We start from the raw sequence: 18,339 nt of genomic DNA on the forward strand, positions 1-18,339 counted from the left end.
CGTACCCTAGAGCTGCATCAACCCGCACCTGTTTTGATAGAAAAGATAGGGTTTCTCGAGGTTGTTCTAACAGCATAGAAGAGGTAAGGCTCTCTGTGTTTAATACTTGATTTCACAAAAGGGAGGCCGCGAGTGGCGTTGCGAATTCTGTGATCACGAGTAAGTTTTGTTATTACGGATCCCATATCGGAACCAACATTCACTACATCTCCAAAATTTCTTGCCCCTTGTACTCGCATGTGTAACGAAAATGCCCTGGAATAGATCGCGATATTCTCCCGGCTCACGTTTCTTGGGGCTGGAGATAAGATGTTATATCATTGAACCCAATCGTGAGCAACGTGTATCGATTGAGGTCGAGCATCGTAGGCGGGGTTAAAAATGCAGTGAAGCGCAGACTGAAACCTACCCAATAGAATGCTTGACGTTAGGTCAATGGGTGGGTGGGGTTCGCACATTGATTGGCTTAAAACCCTCCGATCATGGTTTTGCGGAAGAATAAATATCCGGGATCCGGGAATGGAGTCCGGAGTTTACCATTTCTCCCCGGCTGGCCTCAAAAACACGTGCACGAGACAGACGACATGGCGGAACCAGACGAGGACACGCCTCCCTTGGAGGCTCAAGGCTCTGATGAGGGACCTCCATCAAAAAGACAGAGAGGCTTCATTGCCAGACAGGTGAGCAGCTCCCAATCGTAACAGTCGGTGAGACTGACCTCTTTAGGCCTGCGAGTACTGTCGCCAGAAAAAAACGAGATGTGATGAAGATTTCCCCTGTGGCCTTTGCCGGTCGCTTGGAATCCCATGTCGCTTCGCTCAGAGAAAAGCGACAAGGTAATTGCATGCCGGTAACCGTGAGTTTGAATGAGGCTGAGAGTTTCCCAGGAATGAAGCCTCTTTGGGCATGATTGTGAATATCCTTCGGCGCATCGAGGGAAAGATTGACGAGGATAGAGCGGTCGACAGGAATTCCCTGACTGATAACCGATTGAACGCCACCCATTCGAGGACAATCCTCCCGAGGTCGCCTGCAAACTCGAGCGAAATCCTGGGCGTACCGTCATTCTTGCAGCGACGCGAATCAGTTGTCGCAACACCAACTTCAGCCACAGACTCAAGCCCACCCATATCATTCAGTGCCCATCAAGTCCTTTTCTGGCCTGCCATTCAATCAGCACTGCCAGAATCCGTCAAACTCTTGTGTCAAGTCAACGGGCCCAACTACAGCACGCGCTTGGAAGCATCTCGGCCAAACCTGCAGCTCCCGACATCTTCAGACTTGCAATCCGATTGGCTGTCAGGCTTGAGCGTCGCGACTTTGAAGGAGTTGTCTGATGTCTACTTTTCAACATTCAACCTTGCTAATCCTATCCTTGATCAAAAGACGTACTTCCAGCGAACTTTGGGTGTCGCAATCGATGGCAACTTTGGCATCTGCATAGAAAGCTGCATTGTTCTGGTTGTCATGGCGCTGGGCGTAATTGGCCAAAAGGCGTTGGTGGAAGGGGGATTTTCGGCAGCCACAACTCCTGGAACCTCTGGGCTTGCTGGGGTCCAGGATGGAGACATGCCGGGCTTGGCATTTTTCAACGAGGCCAGAAAGCGACTGGGTTTCTTGACATGCGACCAAGGGCTTCAGGCCTGCCAGTTCTACTTGCTATCTGGGTAAGAACTCGGATTGATCGTTCTTAGGGAATGTGCTAACGGTTGGTAGTCTCTTTTATGCGGAAGCTCTCCGACCTATTGACTGGTGGTCTATGCTCAACAAGGCCAGTGCCTGCAGCGCATATTTCTGGAACAAGTGAGTTGTCTTACTCATGAATCAATAGTTTCTAACAAGTTGCAGCCTTTCCAGGGACCGTGACGAGTGGATGCTCGACATGCAGTCACGGCTTTTCTGGATCACAAGCATGTTTGAAGCCGTTCTCACGCAAGAGCTCAATCTGCCACCGAGCAACTCGCTGGAACTTGAAGAGCACATTGCTCTACCAAAGTTCATATCAGTCGAAGACATCCCCTCGTTTGGCTCTTTTCGTTATCCAGGAGATGACCCATTCTTTCACTACCACTTCCTGTCGCAGCTTGCACATCGACTTATCCTGACGCGAGCCCGCAACAGTTTGTTCCATTCAAGTGAGTGAATGCCTGATTTTTCTAGGCTGTACTCACATCTGCAGGCCCAACCGCCGACTATCCTCCAGAACCCGTGGAGGATGAACTGATTCGCCAGCTGGAGCAATGGAGGCAAAGGCTCCCCCCAATGCTGCAATTTGACCCCAAGGCCCCACTGAACCGGGCAGATTCACCTTCAGATATTCTCGTAACTGCTTGGCTTCACTGTCGGTACTTTGTTGCAAGATATCACATCGGCCGACCGTTGCTGTGAGTAACATCACCAGAGGCTCAGATCATCACTGACGGCATTTAGGCATCGCGCCCTGCAGCGCCCATCCTCTTTGACGGAAGGTCATCTCCGAAAATGCCGCGATACAATAGCCGCGGTATTGAATTGGGCATCGATTCTCCAAGTAGCAAACTCCATGAAGAGTTGCAACCCCCTACGATTCTTTGTCAGCGGCCAGTAAGACACCCTTCCATTGCAAACTTTTTGCTATTCTGACAAATGCTAGGCTCTTTGGTCAAATATGTGTCATCTTCGCCTTGAGCGTTTCTCCATATCAGCATATTCGAGATATTGTGTCAGACGTTGATTTGAAGTGGAAGTCGTTTGCGTTAGACTATCTGGAGGAGTCTGCTGCTCATAGTCCCACTATTGAGCAGGACTATCAGATTGCCAAGATATTATGTGAAGATATATGTAAAAGTTAGATTCTCTCAGGAGTAGAAAACGCCAAGCTAGCATGATTAATTTGACTTGCAATAATTCCACGAAACTTTGTTGCAATTAAAGCCAACGCGTTTTCAACTTGTGCAATTGAGCCGAGTCAGTTGCTATTGGGCTGAGTCAAAAAGTCCAAACTTGAGTGATATAAGACCCGCCGCAGCGAAATACTCGTTCGAATTTCACGCCAGGCACTCTTATATCTGAGCATTTTCCTCCTCAAGGCATTGGAAAAAATGACATCGCGCACTCCAGTTTTCACAAAAGATGCCCCTGCTCCCATGGGTGGCCTCCTCAGTCAAGGCATCGTTGCCAATGGCTTTGTCTTCACCTCGGGCGCCATTGCACAAGACCCCATAACTGGTCAAGTTATTGATGGGGACATTGAAGAGCACACAGTACGTCAACTCTTTTGTATTGAACGCTACTAACCTGGATTATTAGCATCGATGCATTAAGAACCTGCGCGCAATTCTAGAGGCGGCGGGCTCTAGCTTGAATGATGTCGTTGAAGTCACGATTTACATGGCTAGCTCGGAAAAGTTTGCGCGGATGAATGAGGTTTACAAGACATATTGGGGAGATATCAAGCCTGCGAGGACGTGAGACAACCTTTTTCATGATTACCAAGGATCTACGCTAATATGCATGCTTAGGACCGTGTTCATGTCGGAGCTACCGCCAAAGACTCAGCTTGAGATGAAGTGTGTTGGTTTGGTTACCAGACAAGAAGTTGCCAAGTCGAAGGTATAGTCAATGAAAAAGCTTTAAAAAGCAGGGCCTTGCCTCGCGGTTACTGTTGGCTTTGGTTCGCAATCATCACTAGTCCAAGATTGAATGCAGATACGCATATAATTATGTCAAACAATTTCAAAGTATTCTGATAAAAAAAGGGCTCATATCACGCTCCTCCGTAAATAGGTTGCTCTTACTTGCCGCGGGTATCTTTGGATATTAAACGAGGGAGCGATTGAACTGGTTTGATTAGTATCCCTTTAAAAACACAATGATAGAAGGGATAGCTCATCTTACCTTGAGAATCGAGAGACGCACGCCTTTGTTTGGCTCTGGGCACGCTCAAGCGTACCGGTGTTTCTCAGACACGTCCGGTGCCGCAGCCCCAGACTCCTCAACCCTTCCAGTTCCATAATGTGTCGCCTCTCCAGGCGCAATAGTCCCAGGCTCCCGATGAAGAGTCTCAGCTGGCCTCTCGCCCTCAACCACAGGCTGATTCTCCGATGAGGTAGCCTCATGCGCCGGGGGAGCGACGCCCTTGTGCTTCCACTCATGACGCGCAAGCATCTCATCAGCTCCCCGCAAGTCTCGCTTGCCCTTTTCTGCGATTCCTTCGTTTTCTGTGCGTGACTCGACGGTTGCCGGATGATCCGGGTTCTTCTCAAAGGCTTGATCGGTGGCTTTTAGTACTTCGCCTCGGATGGCGTCACCAGCACCTCGAATGCCTTTAAGGCCAGATTTGACGTCGTCAACGAGTTTGGACATTTTTGTGGTAGTAGTCGTCTGTGAACGATATGTGTTGCGTGTGAGGTGTTGAATGCAATTCTTGGCTCGCGCCTAGTGTTGGTTTTATATCCTTGGCCGTGGATCGGCCGGACGGGTGAGGCGGAATGACGTCGTCGAGTTGATGACGTCTTCTTTGCTGATATCGGAACTATGTGAAAGCAAGTTTTCAACTTTAGCATACTATTAGACTACAGAACAAATGGCGAATGGAATGATACACTCGACGCTTAGTCTGCTCCTAGCTGGACGAATTGTGGCATTCAACGGCCTATGCTGTATCTCTCAACCACGTCAAGAACACGGGACCACCTACATTGAGCTCAAATCTTGGTCATGCGAGGAAAGGATTTTTTCATTGCTTGCTAGGTTCATACTGATAATTGTTGCCGTCACGTCATGAATGCATTTTCTTCTCGTTCAAATCACTCAGCGAGCCGCAATCCGCGAACGGCGACCCGAGCCCTGACCGCCGCACCGGCTCCAACGTCGAACTCCTGCTCGACGCCCATTTCGGGAGCCTCCGCCACAGTTGCGTACGGAACTTCGTAGCTTCCAGCCTCGTCCTTTCCATTCATCAGCGTCAGTTTGAAGCTCGGGGGGTTGGCAAGCACGTCGGCCGTGATGGGGAATCGGAAGGCTGAATCAAAGGCAGGGTTGAAAATGTCCGTGCCTGGGCTGTAACTCTTTGCAGGAGTGACAAACTCCTTGTCGCCCCATGTAACCTTGACGCTGGGGTTGAGCTCGTCGCGCTGACCAGTAAGTCCGGTGACGCCGGCGATTAGCACAGTGGCGAGTCCGCAGATTTGTCCCTCCTCTTGGCTCTCAGCCGAAATGCTGTCGGTTTCACCAACAAAGTTGAAGAACTTGGCATGCAGCGTCAGCTTGCCCTCAGTAGGCTGACCCTTGTGGACAAGACTGAGCTCCTGGGAGCCGCCGGCCAGAAGAAGCTGCTTGACAGTCGTGGTAGCGATGCCAATATCGTCGTCACCACCGAGATCGTCGTCATTAACGTCAACAGTAATGCGCTGGTCGTAATCCGTGACGAGAAAGTCGTGTGTCTCGTTCCACTCGGGCTCGTGGCTGTTCTTTTGAGTGGAAGTGCGCCACTCCTCTTCCGCACCAACGGTTACATCGCAATAGCAGTCGGGCACATCCTTGACGAGCTTCTGGAGGAGTCGCTTGGCCCCGCTCTTCTTTGGGCCCGTAATCCCGGTAGCGGTGCCAATCGTGAGGCGGATAACACCGAGGTGGTGCTGGAAGGTCTTGAAGTAGTCGTTGGAAGAGTCGAGCTTGACGAGGAAGCGGTTGGGGAGGACCGCCATGGAAGAAATGATGCTGAGAATGACCTTGCGAACGGCCTTGTCGATGATGGAAAAGTCGGCGATGTTGGCGGCGTCGGTGAAGTCGAGTTCAAGAGTTGGCGGGTTGATGAAAGAGACCTGGGCAGCTCCAATCTGGTGACCGTGGCATTAGTATCTGTGCATAGAACCTTGATCAAGCTGGAGCTCATACCAAAGGGATGACGTTGGTCAAGGGACAGAGCAGGACTGACAGTCTTCCCCTCAACTTGATGTGCTCGATTCCCTATGAATTAATACTCAGTTAGACGCCGAGAGCAACCGCATTCGTCAGTTGGTAGACACTCACAATTTTGGGCACCATGCCGCCTTCAAGCTCAAAATCGCACTTGCCGTCCCAGTCCAAGTCCATATCAAGCTTGATGCCTTGGAGCTCGGTCTTGTGAACGTCGACGTGAGAAAGATGGATCGGGGTAGGCCCAAAATCAAGCTTCACGAAGCGTAGTGAGGAGAGAGGACCAGGAAGCATGGCTTCGAGCATGGGCTCGACTATCTCCTTGATCATTCTGCCGCCGGCGACGTTGATGTTGGGCCATAGCTGAGCGATGATGTCGTTGAGGAAGCCTTGTCAATGTGAGCCAGATGATCCAGGGACGTGCATGCGGGGTCGAGCATTGTGGCATCTTGAACATCGACACTTGGAGGGAGCGTCCTACCTGCGGATTCCGTGCCTCCAGAGGCGGTCAACGTGTCGACGAGAGAGGCCATGATGGGTGAGGGCACTGAGAGCGGTTTGAGGGCGGTTCGTTAGATGGGTTCGGAAAAGGATGCAGAAAGTAGGAAGAGGAAAGAACAGGATTCCAAAAGAGAGCAGAATAAAAGCGACTGGAACAAGGTTTCGATATCAGGTCAGTGATGAGGAGTGACGATGGAGCTGGAGGTTTTGCGGGGTTCGGGCCATGTTTGGTGCCCGCTTGTCAGCTGATAAGTGTCGCGGCCTGAGGCACTGACGTCATTGTTTATTCACGGACCTGCCACGTCGCGCGCAGAAGTATTGACGTCACACTCATCACTGAACATGACCTGAAACGTTTAAAATCAAGCATTGGAACTTGATTGACAGTGAGGAGTACAGCGTGCTAACATGCAAGTTGTTTTCTTATAAGTAAGTCGAGTTATGCTTGGTAGAAGCGATTCAACATGACACGTTTAGATAAGATAGTGACTAGAGTTTAAGCATAAGTTGAGAGCCAAGATCTAAAAATAGAACTCTTCAGCGGACAAGGTCATGGATGGGAAGCGAGATAGACGAGAAGAACAGACAAAAGCTTGATTAAACATCTTTCAGGCTATTTTTACAGCAATCACTGGCCCGCCTCTTTGCCCTAGCACCTCCAATCATCAATCAGTGTAAACCACCAACACACCAACCTTAGAGGAGTCATGTTGGATAACATCAATCACAGATCCTGTATCACCTTGTTCTAATCACAGACCTATTCAATTTACCTGGAAACCTATGTTGGACTTACAAACCCCAGTTGTAGTAAAGAGTATGTTTGCAACCACTATTCCCTTCAACCTCTCAGCATCGCATCCTCACCAGACGCAACCATCGCCAATGCATTGCCCAATTAGGAATATGTTTGACAAGATGTCCATAGCCCGAGCGCATAGCTTAGGGGGTGCTGTCTTCACTGTTTGATGGGGCCAGTGGTGTCGGCCTCTCCGAAGTGCTTTCCGCCGCTTGCTCGTTGCTGCAAGTCGGAAGAAGACCATGGTAGGCAAAGGCGGGTACGATCAGCGTGTAGGCTTCGTCTCGGTCATGGGCTAAGCCCTCCTTGACCGCCACATCTGCGATCGTATCAAAGAAAGAGTTTTTGAGGCTGCGCTTCCCCGGTCCTCTTTTGCCCTCTACCTCTTCGGTCTTACCGGGGACTCGTTCGACTTTAGAGGCAACAGCAAGCATAAAGATAGAGAAGAGCTCCTGAGTCCATTGGAGGAGTAGCCCTGAGTCACGTCGTGTTTGAATGACAAGATGATTCTTTCTATTCGGCCTCCTGTGAGAATTGAAAACGTTAGCGATTATCATTCGGTGGGCCAGTGAGGTGAGATGCGACGACAATACATACTCAAGAGGTGACACAAGAAACATGCCAAGATAACACTCCAACTGGTAGGTAGAGCGCGAAACAAGATCTTGTAAGCGAATTTTTGCATCTAGCCATTGTTCAAGCATCCCCTGGTTCGATGAGTTGTCATCATTGTTGGTATTGCCCACAATGCGTCCCGAACTAGAGGGATGACAGGGGACTTCAGCAGACACGAAAAACAGTTTATCACCGATAGATAGCTTTTCACCGCCTTTAAACTTATGTCGATGCTCCAGTCTTCTTGCCAAGGCCTGGGCAGACAGGGCCAGAAGAGCTGCAATTAGGTCATGATTCAATAGAGCCCCTCGATGTTCGGCGTGGGCCGTAGATCTTTGTAGTCGGATAGAAACTTTTCGTCGCGCAGGATTGCTATAATCTGGGGGTTGAGAGACGCTGAAGTCGAACACCCAAGATATGAGATCAGTTACTACCTGCTCAGAAGGCTGTCTAGACGCCTCTCCCTTCCAGAGTAGCACCCCGGAAACGTAAAGTACATCCATGACGTTTCCGATGACAGTGTTAAACATATTTGAAAGGGCTGAAGCTTCTTTGTCGATGCTGCTCAGAGAAATCCTATTTGAAATTTGGCTATAGATTCTTAGTGGAGCAGTATCCTTTTCATTTTCGCCTGAGTTTTCGAAAGCCAAAGATGTCTGCGGTGGAGAACGTGGGCGATGAAAGTGCTTCCAGAACTGATCTGAAGAAAGTACTAGATAGGGAAATGCAAGTTCGTTATGAGGTTGCCTCGCCATATTGATAAGCTCTTGGAGCCCTGATGTGTTAGATATGTCGCCCTGAGCGTAGTGTATGATCAACGCGAGACTCGCTAGTTCGCAATCTTTGATTAGCGGGTACCAATCTGGATCAGAGGCAAGACCTCTTCTCGTCCAAGCCCGAATTGCAGTCATGATCAATGTAATCCCCAGCTGAGCGATAGTTGCCGACCAGTGAAGCGCTCGGAGCCCGACGAATTGGACGATGTAGCCCACGATCGCGAGAGACGTGGAGATAGTGACCAGCAACCTCGATCAGATCAGTACGAAATCTTCTCAGACATGCCCCGGGAAAAGTGTCATGCATACCTATAGTTTTTCTTGTTGAGCCGCGAGAACTTGAGCGACAGGTCTTCTCCTTTCATGAAAATCGCACAAGAAGGGAAGTGTTGGTCGCCTACAGTGCGAGCTTTTTGGAATGTGAGTATCTGAGCGCCCTCGTTCTATGGATACAATGTCATATCGTTGGTGACACCCTCAATGACGTGCCCGCATGCCATCATTGCAATTATCAAGCAAGTCGTGCCGGCACAGAAGCAAGGGTAACCGTACTTTGCCATCTGAGCTTCAGCTTTCGTCCATTTCAGATGGTAAGTAACCATCCCAGCAAAGGCGATAGAAAATAGCTGGAGAACCGCTCCCAGCAGGGCCCATGTCCACAATTCCGATGTTGATACTGTGGCGCCTTGAACGTTGAGCGTCAGATTTGGTGATGCGTTTTTTCGGGACAGAATTCGCTCAGTAACCGAGTCTCTATGAGGTGACCAGACATGGTCGTTTTCGACGGCCGTCCGTAGGTCAAACACCACGCCATCTCAAGCGATGACAAAAGTTTCCATATCTCCCCGCTTCCGATTAGTCGCACAATTTGTTGGCCATTCCACATCTCGCAGACGCTCTGCGATGTTGAAGAGAGGAGCTCCTGTTCGGCAACTGAAGGACTTTCTCGTGCTCTTTAGAGATTAGGCACAGCCCATCTGTATTTGAAATTGGGAATTATACCTGCCAATGAGTGCTTTCAGCCTCTTCCCTCCACCAACGCGAATGGCGCTAACGATAGTTGTGTTGATACCAAGCGGTCCCATGGCGAGGAGGACATTATCCGCCCAGCCCATGCTCATGCTGAGGAATTGTTTGGTGGCCTGCTCACCGAAGAGGTTGAGCAGTGGAGCAAGGTCTCTGAAGAGGTTGTTGGAGAAGTCATCGCCCTCAAATTCGTCGGAGGTGGTTGGGGCCATAGTGGCGTTTTCAGGATGCTTGATGAGAAAAGAATTGAAGAGCGTCCCCGCACAGGGGAGGGAATAGCACCTTTTTAAGTACGACGCTTCAAAATCAGGCTGTGGCGCCCAGTATTCCGGGGCTGAGCAGCTGAGACCACCAGCTGCAAGAATGTATGTCCTGATCCAATAAGCGGTATCTTCAGATACAACAGGGTTACACATCATATCAGCCACAATAAAAATGTGCCAGTAACAGTGGCCAGTTGGTGAGAACCTGGGTCTATCAGCGAAAACAATGATGTTTTGGCGCTTAAGGGCGCAGCGCAGCCAATGACAAGAGTAGGAATAGCCGGGCTTACGGAGAATTTGGGGATAGGGGGGTTAAAAAGCGTGATAGATAGAAGAGATATCAGCACAACTTCGGATGTTATGAAACTTATTTTCCCGAAATGTCTAGAAATGAAAGAAAAAGCGATGTAATTGTCTTAGGAGAAGTGAGTTGGATTGTAGCTTTGATCAAGATTCGATTCAATACAAGTACCCGTCGCTTCATCGCTACATATAAGTCCCTCATTGGTTTCAAACTACTCAGTAGGCACCAACAACCGGTCTACATCGGGACCCCAACCCTCCTCATCCGAGAAAACAATGGTGTTGGAACCCTGCTTCAAGTTGCAATGTAGAGAGCTGCTTCCAGCCTCAGTAGAGGCATGTCGGGTAGACAGGAACGCCACCCGCTGAGACTGCCCATTGACGGTAACATTGGCATGTCGCGAGGCGGTGTCTCCATTGCGGAACTTGATGGTGATGGTATCGCGACCACCGGGGCTCTTGACATCCTTGAAAGTGACGGTTCCGCCCTTGTCGCCTCCGATGTAACCGGCAGCCTTGCCTCCACTGCACTCGCTGCAAGAGATGACGACGGCATCATTGCTGAGTGTAGCACTCTCACCTTCGATGCTGGTCTCACCAGATCGCTCGGACCAAGTGCCCTTGGACACATCGGGGGCCCAGCTATCGCGCCACTCGAGGGTGACCTTGGTGCCCGATACGGTGAGGGGAAGCCAGATGTAGGTACTCGCAGCCAAGTTGGATGACACCCAACGGTCGCCAATATAAATGGCGTTGTCAGTACCAAGAGGCTGGATGTAGCTGACTTGGCTTCTGAACGTCTTGGATCCGACTGGAGCAAACTCCGTCCACTCAGACCAAGGACCAGACAGAGACTTGGCGTAGCTATAGACCTGCATGAAGAGTAGATATTAGCTCAAGTAGCTGAGGCGAATGGTGAACAAATCTTACGTTGTCGTTGGGGTCCCAGCCCGTCAAATGAGAGCCAAAGATGAAGTAGTATCCGTTCTTCTTGAGCATTGCTGGAGACTCGGCAAAGTACTGCCACTCAAAGGTAATTTTGGTGACATTGAGATAATCCTCCGAAAGGGCCATGATGCGGGTGCCATACTCGCGCTGTTGAAATTGTTAGTACGTGAATGTCCGAACGTCCAGAAAACCACTCACATCTTCGGTCATCAGGTAGGCAGATCCATCATCATCCTTGAAGAGACCCATGTCTCGGCTTTGACGACCAAGAGGTCTGAAGCTGCCGCGATAGGAATACTTGCCACACACACTATCGCCTGTAGCGACTCCAACGCGGGCATCCTTGTAGTCCTTGCTGTCAATGTGCAGGTACAGGACATACTTGCGGGTCTTGTCGTTGTAGATAACCTTGGGTCTCTCGACAATGCGTTCTGGGCCAAGATCGCCTGCCTCGGTAGTGCGTGAGAGGAGGGCACCTTCGTACTTCCACTCGACAAGATTCTTGGAGGAGTAGCAGTTGACGTTCTGGAAGTAGGTTCCGTCTGTCTTGTCCTCGCCGATCATGTAGTAAGTTCCGTCGACCTCACTGTGCAATCGTCAGCCTGACAGAAAGTTGGGGAGGCATTACGTAGACATACATAAGGCCATGGCCATGAGCTTGAACATGCTCGCCGGTATTGGTCTTAACATTGTGTTAGCAAGCTAAATGTTAATGAGCAGTCGACTTACCGCAGTCCATGTAGCTCCTGGAATAATGTCAAGAGCCGCTTGGACTCGACACGCAGAGAGTGCAGCCAGAAGAATTGTAAAGAACCGAGCCATTTTAATGACCCTGATGGGTTTCTTGATTTCTCAACTCATTTTCAAGCTCCTCCGAAGGATCGCGTCATTACTTATACTCCTCAATTACCTCTTGTTCCTTGCAAGGTGGGATTAAGGTGGTCCCACCTGAGAGAAATACAGGCAGTCGTATTCAAGACTAGCGCACCAATAAGCTCAACTCATGAGAAGGTTAATCATGTGAAAGCATGGACCTATCCCTCTGCCCGATTCTTGCGGGGAACGGACCTTCGGGGAACCCGGAGCAACGACAGACTCCCCTTTTAGGCATCTCGAAGATGATCAGCGCCCTGCCAAGACTTGGTTTCAAATCCCCGCATTTTTATGATCCAATGCCGACGGCTTTCTTACCAGAATAGTGCCCGAGCTCGGCTTTTGATGAGCGTGATTTGCCGGGTAGTGATGAATACGATCGTGGGCCGATACCTGGGCCGACGTCCGATGCATGAGAGACTTTGATGCGACGCTACCACTCTGGGTCAAGTGAAGCTGTCCGGCCCGCTACGGGCCGAGAAAAAGATTGAATCGTCATGTGGATGCCATCACTGACGACAGCCTTGGTCAAGTGACTTCACTGCCTGTATTATCCAAGTTGCTTTCACTCTTCCACAACATGGAGTGTGACCCAATGTCTACGAAGATTGAACAGATCTATACCAAAACCGCAGTCTCCTTCTTGGTGTACATCCCCTGGTAGAACAACGACCCTGCTGTCGACTCCGAGCTTGAAAAGTTAAAGTCCCATCCCGGTAGAATATCCACAATCCCCAGTCTCCGATACACCACATGCCCCTCGTGTCTATCATCCGTCGGCTCGATAATTAGTCCGCACGCATCATGCGGCTTTGCTGCTGGGGTTTTCAACCAGTCTTCCTTGTCGTCTCCATCCAGATATGCCTTCAGCAGCACAACTTGTACCGCATCTTGTTTGACCAGATCACCGGATGAATCTGACAGCGAGTCGAGATAGAAATCCACCTCGAGGTCATCTGGTACCTCAGCCAGCAGTCTAATGGGAAAGATCCAACCCCCCACAATGAGCTTTTTCACCTTTTCATCTGTGCCTGTTCCCTGTCGAACAACCTCAATCAGCCTAATGTCATCAACAGAAGCTGTCCCATCCTGCCAAACCAACGGTTGATTCATGCAACACCATGACCACGACGGGAACTCCTCTGATTTGACTGTTGGCCAAGACGGTTTGCCCCTCACCGGGACTCTCCTCCATGTCAAGCCGTGCCAGAGATCCGACTCCCAATGCCCATCAAGGTATTTCTCGTGTTTTCCAAGTAGTTGATTGATCTTGGACGTGATGCCCGACAACGCAATAAGCTTGTCGCTCTGCTGGGTGAGGCTTCGCTGCGAATACTCGCTTAGGATCTGATACCACTTGTCTCGAATCATTTCCACGCTGTTCCAGTCGTTCGAATGTGCCGCGTACATAGGAGACAGAGGAAGGAAATAGCTTCCAAGTGACTCCAGCGTGATTGGCGTTCGAGATGCATGTTTTCCCCACCCAGCGCGACATCGAAACTTGACCTCATCACGGCCAATAAAGACCAGTCTCGAAGAAAGAAGCCTTTCCTGAAAGGTCCAACCGCGGCTCGCCCATGGCGAAGAAGTTGCAGGCCCTGCTTCTTCAACGCTCTTGAATGAAGGAAAGGAAAACTGGAGATGGCTGAGAGAACCTTTCCACTGGATGATGTCCTCGGCCCATGGAGGTCTATTCTTCAAGAACCCCTTTTCTGCTCCACTGGAATCGATCGGGACGATTGTAAATTGGGCCATTTCGTAGTACTGCATCATTCGCACGCTCTCATAGATCCACTCCCCAGAGTCTTGCACGATGCACAGCGCATCTATCCATATGTGTGAAGCCCCAAGGCGATGCGCAAGGGCAATGCTGTGCTGCAGTGTTTGTGGAAGGGTATCAGTCCGAAAGCCGCTCAATCTCTCTGGAAGATTTGCCAAGACAGTCCTGGCATCGAAAACGACCTTGGCCGGGCCCCAACAATAACTTAGGATGACATATGGAATATCCCGAGTGTTGGTCTCCTCTAGTCGTATCATCCTTTCGTCTGAGATGTTCAATAGCCTCAGCGGAGCAGCAATCGTACCTGGGTACGAACACTCTGAGTGATGCGTGTCACGGTTTCCCACACAGGTGTCCAGGTAGGTCTTGATTCTCTGAATGGACCTACTTGACAACGGGTTTGGGTCTGGTAAGGGGGTGTAAAGGCCTGGAATTTTGTCAGTTAGCTTCGGAACATTCTGAGTCGAGCAACTCACCATCCGCCCTATGCTTGACAAAGACATCTAGTGGGTACATTTCCGCTCCCATACGAAGCTCTCCAGCGATCCGATTTGGAAGCCAGTCGTCTCGGGAATTTGCAAACTGAACAGTCGCCAGGTCGGGGTGGAACTCATTCAGCTGGAGCGTAATGGGGCCTGCATAGTTCTGTTCTGTCGGAAGCAATCGCAGTTGAGTCAAGATGACTTTTTTGAGGAAGAGACACATGTGGCAACCATTGGCGCCCGATCTATCCAGTTGCGGTAGGTCAGGTAGTTCATCCTCCAAGGTAAAATCGAGGGGAATGATTCCATATTCATCAAGATCTAGATCCTCGCGTCCCTCATACTGTTGCGGCGGCGGTGCGTCGACGATGGCGCTGTTGTCGAACGTGAGTCGCAAGCATCGCTGGCATAGCATCTCGGCTGCTTTCGACTCAACTATAGTCGGAGACATTGTGCAAGCTGAGAGGAAGAGGAAGAGGTGATGCAAACAAGGTGACGCTGAGTGAATGAGTTGGTCAGATTAAAAACTGGGTTGTATGAGATTGGTGTGCTGACAATGAGCTATTTTTCTGTAGAGCACTGCCACCTGGGTGGGACTGTCGGTTCTGAGCAATCAGAGCCCTGCCAGATACAGCCTTAAGATGATAGGCACGGCCTAGGGTAGGAGGTTGCGCTGTAAGCCGTGTTGGGTTTTCTTGTTGTCTTTATAATAGCAGTCGTCATTAGGGACACATGCATGATGTGAGAAGTATACGTAAATAATAAAGAGCTATGTGGAAAAGCAGGAGAGAAAACGTAGGCATCAACCCGCAAAGAAATCTGATGTTGATGGCGAGATCAAAGGAATGTGGATACGAACAGGACCTTAAACAACGAATGGAGAGGATTAATTCTAATTGACTTTTAGTATAAACATAGATACTCTTATAACGTCGAATTCATTCCACTGTAATATTCTCAAGTCATATTTCATGTTATTAATAGACGAAAGACACTCGCTCACCAATAAGGCAGGCATTAAGAAGTATACAACAGCGGTCTGGGAGGCAATTTTTATCCTAACTCAACAATCTCTAACAGACTAAAAGGCTATGAAGCTGCTTCCTACAAAATTGCAGTGACTTCGATCTCAATATCCGTCAGCCGTGGCAACTCCTTCACTGCAACACACGTTCGAACCTACCTGTGGTTAGCAACTTATTATAGTGCACGATGGATGACATACCGGTTTAACATCCTGACTTAGGACCTGCAAGTATGCTTCATTCATGGTGGCGTAGTCGGACATGGAGGTTAAAAAGATGTTGACCCGGACCTGGGAATTGAGATGGGTGAGCTACCTGACGACGAAGATTCTTAGGCTTGTTCACTTACCACTTTGCGAAGACTGCTTCCAGCAGCTTCTAGGATTCTAGAGATATTTTTGAAAACCTGGGTCTGTCTCGAGTTAATGCGAGAAGCCCACAATTGATGAGGTAACTCACGGTGCGGTCGGCTACTGTTCCTTCAACTAGGTTCCCCGTGGCCGGATCAACGCCCGTGACACCGGACAGGAAGACCATGCTTCCAACCACCAGAGCTTGAGAGTAAAGCCCGTTGGCTGAGGCGCCCTCAACGCGGACCTGCATACTGTTAAGAAGAGACATTGTGGGAAGCTGGTGTGAAGAGTCAGGGATGAGAAACGGCAAGGCTGAAGTAAGTGGTACTGCTAACTGCTGAAAGCACGCTGCTTTCAAAGTTTTCGTGATATGAGGTCTCTCGTGAATCGGAAACCGGGTCCGCCTCGGCAGAATACCCATATCGGGCTCTGACTTCCTCGGCTGGACTTCTCGGGCTCTGCGGTCCGCGAACCAGACGTGCCAAGAGATACGATTGCCTAGGCCGGAACGAGAACCAAACGTAGGTAGGGGTGACAAGCTGATCGGGTTGTGGGTCCCGAAATCCCAATCGATGTAAGTTGGTTGGGTGATAGTACCCTGTGTGGCGACTATCATTTCCTAAGGGCACATTGCAGTAAGTTCCGTAACACTTGCCGAACCTTGTAAATCTTGCGCTCTTAAGATGCTGCAATGGAGGAGTCAGGAGTTCCGTGTAAGAAAGACCGGGCCTAAAGAGGCGACTACATCTATGGCTTGCTCAAGCGAGAGAGAGATTATTTTGCTTTCATGGCAATTTTCCACATTGAAAAGGATATGTCATTCTACCATTGACATTTTTTTGTAGACCACTTATTGGTAAAATCTTTAATGCACACATCGTTGATACTACAACTATTTTCCTATCTATTCAAACACCCTCGCACTTACACCCCATTTTGACCAACCCTAGGCGTAATCTTCATCATAACCGGAGGTGGATACTTGACTGCGCTGACCCGAATGCCGTCTCTTACATCTTGAGAGGGATTGACGAGATCCATCTTCATAGTCATGTTAGCTTTGACAAGTTCAAGTCTTGCATCTGGTAGGGTACTCACTTCAAAATGCATCAGCAACAGTGGCAGTGTTTTCTTCATTTCCAGCCACGCAATATGAACACCAGTGCATGTTCTCTTGCCAGCACTGAATGCAAGGAAGGCACGATCCATTTGCCGTCGTTGATCCTCACTCGCCTCCAGCCACCTCTCAGGCCTGAAAGTGGCCGAATCCTTGCCATAGACATGCTGGTCCTGGTGCACAGCATCGATCTGGCATCCTACGATGGTTCCTCCGGGAATGAACTCGCCGGCAATTGTGGCACCAGCTGGCGGCACCACTCGGTCAAGTCCCCAGGACGCGATGGGGAGAAGCCTCATAGACTCTTTGAGCACCGCATCAAGGTATGGCATCCTGTTGACCTCTGCCCACTTCGGCATTCGAGACAGCATGCCGGCGCTGAGGTTCTCATCGATCTCTTGCACAAGCTTCTCTCGCACGCCAGGATGCTTGGAGAGAAAGTACAGAGTGTATGTCAGCGTGCCGGCCGTGGTGTCAGCCCCGGCTCCAATGGTGGACATGATGATGCCCAGAATCTCGTCGTGCTGGACCAGCTGGGGGTACTTGGCCTGGCCCTCGAGAAACTTGGCACAGAGGTCCTTGTATGAGAGCCTGCTGGCATCTCTCTTGCGAGCCTCAAGCATGCGGTTTGCGACCTTGGCCAGCGGGCTGTCGCCTACTCCCTTGAGCGTGGTGGCCAGTCGGCTTTTGTTGAAGAGGTAGTCAGCACTTGGGACGGCACCCCAGTGACCCCAGTGATCGAAGCGAGCCATGACAGCAGCGAGCGTGCCGTCAATGTCGTTGCCGTTGGCCAGCAACCCAAGAGAATCGCTGAAAGCAATCCGAATCAGCATATCCATGGCGAAGAATTGCAGCCACTCGCCAATATCGGTTTCTTGCAGTCTAGATAGGATCTTGATGAGGTCTTGTCCCGTCGCCTCGATTGAGTCTTCATAGTCGAGGAGAGAGTTCGTGGTAAAGGCTCGGCCGACCGACTTGCGCACCGCCGTGTGTTGAGCCTCTCCCATTCCAATGATGCTAGGGACAGCACGATTCTTGCTCACGGGTATGGCGCCGTAGTAGGATGGCCCCTTATGCCAGGTCGGGTTTGTGCTGTAGACAATGGGCACGGCGGCCGGGTCGCTGATGCTGACATGATTGGGCCCGATGCGTACGAGCTTGCCGTGCTTTTGATGTAATGCAAGCAATCTCTGGGTGTGGCCTTTGGCGTTTTGTGATCGATATCTCCAGAAGTCGGTGAACTTGGCAGCAAAGGGACCTGGGATGTTCGACAGACGAAGATATGTGGTAAAGAGGTGCACCAGCAACAGGCAGCTCCCCAGCCCGAGGGCGAAGATGATCATGACAGGCATTTTCAACTGGAACAACTGACAGTTGATTTCATCGGAATTGAGTAGTTGGAATTGCTTAGATATTGATAACAGCATTCACCGTCTAGAGCCCTTTATCAAGACATGGCTGAGACATTCAAGGCTTAGCCCAACGACACTCAACACACTCCCTGGCCTCCTCGGGTCTCTCATCCCGGCATCCTGGTCCCTTCCCGCAGATGGCGGAAGGGGCTGATGAGACCCATCGGG

General features: G+C 50.2%; 8 protein-coding genes across 8 annotated transcripts; 1 reads left to right on the forward strand and 7 right to left on the reverse strand.

The window, feature by feature from the left end:
- Window positions 1-1,281: 1,281 nt before the first annotated feature.
- LRP88_11442 (uncharacterized protein) lies at window positions 1,282-3,597 on the forward strand (the record flags this gene model as incomplete). Its single annotated transcript, XM_083247868.1, has 8 exons — window positions 1,282-1,667; window positions 1,717-1,803; window positions 1,858-2,120; window positions 2,180-2,384; window positions 2,633-2,808; window positions 3,100-3,212; window positions 3,289-3,446; window positions 3,501-3,597. 8 exons carry the CDS (start codon window positions 1,282-1,284, stop codon window positions 3,595-3,597), a joined length of 1,485 nt encoding a protein of 494 aa, XP_083096375.1.
- A 324-nt stretch (window positions 3,598-3,921) lies between these two features.
- Window positions 3,922-4,344, reverse strand: LRP88_11443 (uncharacterized protein; the record flags this gene model as incomplete). The annotated part of the gene is made up of 1 exon (XM_083247869.1): window positions 3,922-4,344. The coding sequence occupies one exon, from the start codon at window positions 4,342-4,344 to the stop codon at window positions 3,922-3,924; it is 423 nt and encodes a 140-aa protein (XP_083096376.1).
- A 443-nt stretch (window positions 4,345-4,787) lies between these two features.
- Window positions 4,788-6,431, reverse strand: LRP88_11444 (uncharacterized protein; the record flags this gene model as incomplete). The annotated part of the gene is made up of 4 exons (XM_083247870.1): window positions 4,788-5,819; window positions 5,878-5,949; window positions 6,013-6,287; window positions 6,380-6,431. The coding sequence occupies 4 exons, from the start codon at window positions 6,429-6,431 to the stop codon at window positions 4,788-4,790; spliced, it is 1,431 nt and encodes a 476-aa protein (XP_083096377.1).
- A 2,973-nt stretch (window positions 6,432-9,404) lies between these two features.
- LRP88_11445 (uncharacterized protein) lies at window positions 9,405-9,827 on the reverse strand (the record flags this gene model as incomplete). Its single annotated transcript, XM_083247871.1, has 2 exons — window positions 9,405-9,540; window positions 9,592-9,827. 2 exons carry the CDS (start codon window positions 9,825-9,827, stop codon window positions 9,405-9,407), a joined length of 372 nt encoding a protein of 123 aa, XP_083096378.1.
- A 566-nt stretch (window positions 9,828-10,393) lies between these two features.
- On the reverse strand, window positions 10,394-11,951 carry LRP88_11446 (glycosyl hydrolase; the record flags this gene model as incomplete). The annotated part of the gene is made up of 5 exons (XM_083247872.1): window positions 10,394-11,053; window positions 11,112-11,276; window positions 11,328-11,715; window positions 11,768-11,811; window positions 11,862-11,951. 5 exons carry the CDS (start codon window positions 11,949-11,951, stop codon window positions 10,394-10,396), a joined length of 1,347 nt encoding a protein of 448 aa, XP_083096379.1.
- A 669-nt stretch (window positions 11,952-12,620) lies between these two features.
- LRP88_11447 (uncharacterized protein) lies at window positions 12,621-14,715 on the reverse strand (the record flags this gene model as incomplete). The annotated part of the gene is made up of 2 exons (XM_083247873.1): window positions 12,621-14,209; window positions 14,259-14,715. The coding sequence occupies 2 exons, from the start codon at window positions 14,713-14,715 to the stop codon at window positions 12,621-12,623; spliced, it is 2,046 nt and encodes a 681-aa protein (XP_083096380.1).
- Window positions 14,716-15,353: 638 nt separating this feature from the next.
- On the reverse strand, window positions 15,354-15,910 carry LRP88_11448 (uncharacterized protein; the record flags this gene model as incomplete). The annotated part of the gene is made up of 4 exons (XM_083247874.1): window positions 15,354-15,368; window positions 15,490-15,579; window positions 15,639-15,701; window positions 15,749-15,910. The coding sequence occupies 4 exons, from the start codon at window positions 15,908-15,910 to the stop codon at window positions 15,354-15,356; spliced, it is 330 nt and encodes a 109-aa protein (XP_083096381.1).
- Window positions 15,911-16,566: 656 nt separating this feature from the next.
- On the reverse strand, window positions 16,567-18,102 carry LRP88_11449 (cytochrome P450; the record flags this gene model as incomplete). The annotated part of the gene is made up of 1 exon (XM_083247875.1): window positions 16,567-18,102. One exon carries the CDS (start codon window positions 18,100-18,102, stop codon window positions 16,567-16,569), a length of 1,536 nt encoding a protein of 511 aa, XP_083096382.1.
- Between the last annotated feature and the right edge of the window lie 237 nt (window positions 18,103-18,339).

The sequence above is a fragment of the Fusarium phalaenopsidis genome (genome assembly GCF_050370095.1).
Source record: "Fusarium phalaenopsidis strain FUZ10S chromosome Unknown contig_32308, whole genome shotgun sequence".
NCBI classification, from domain to species: Eukaryota; Fungi; Ascomycota; class Sordariomycetes; order Hypocreales; family Nectriaceae; genus Fusarium; species Fusarium phalaenopsidis.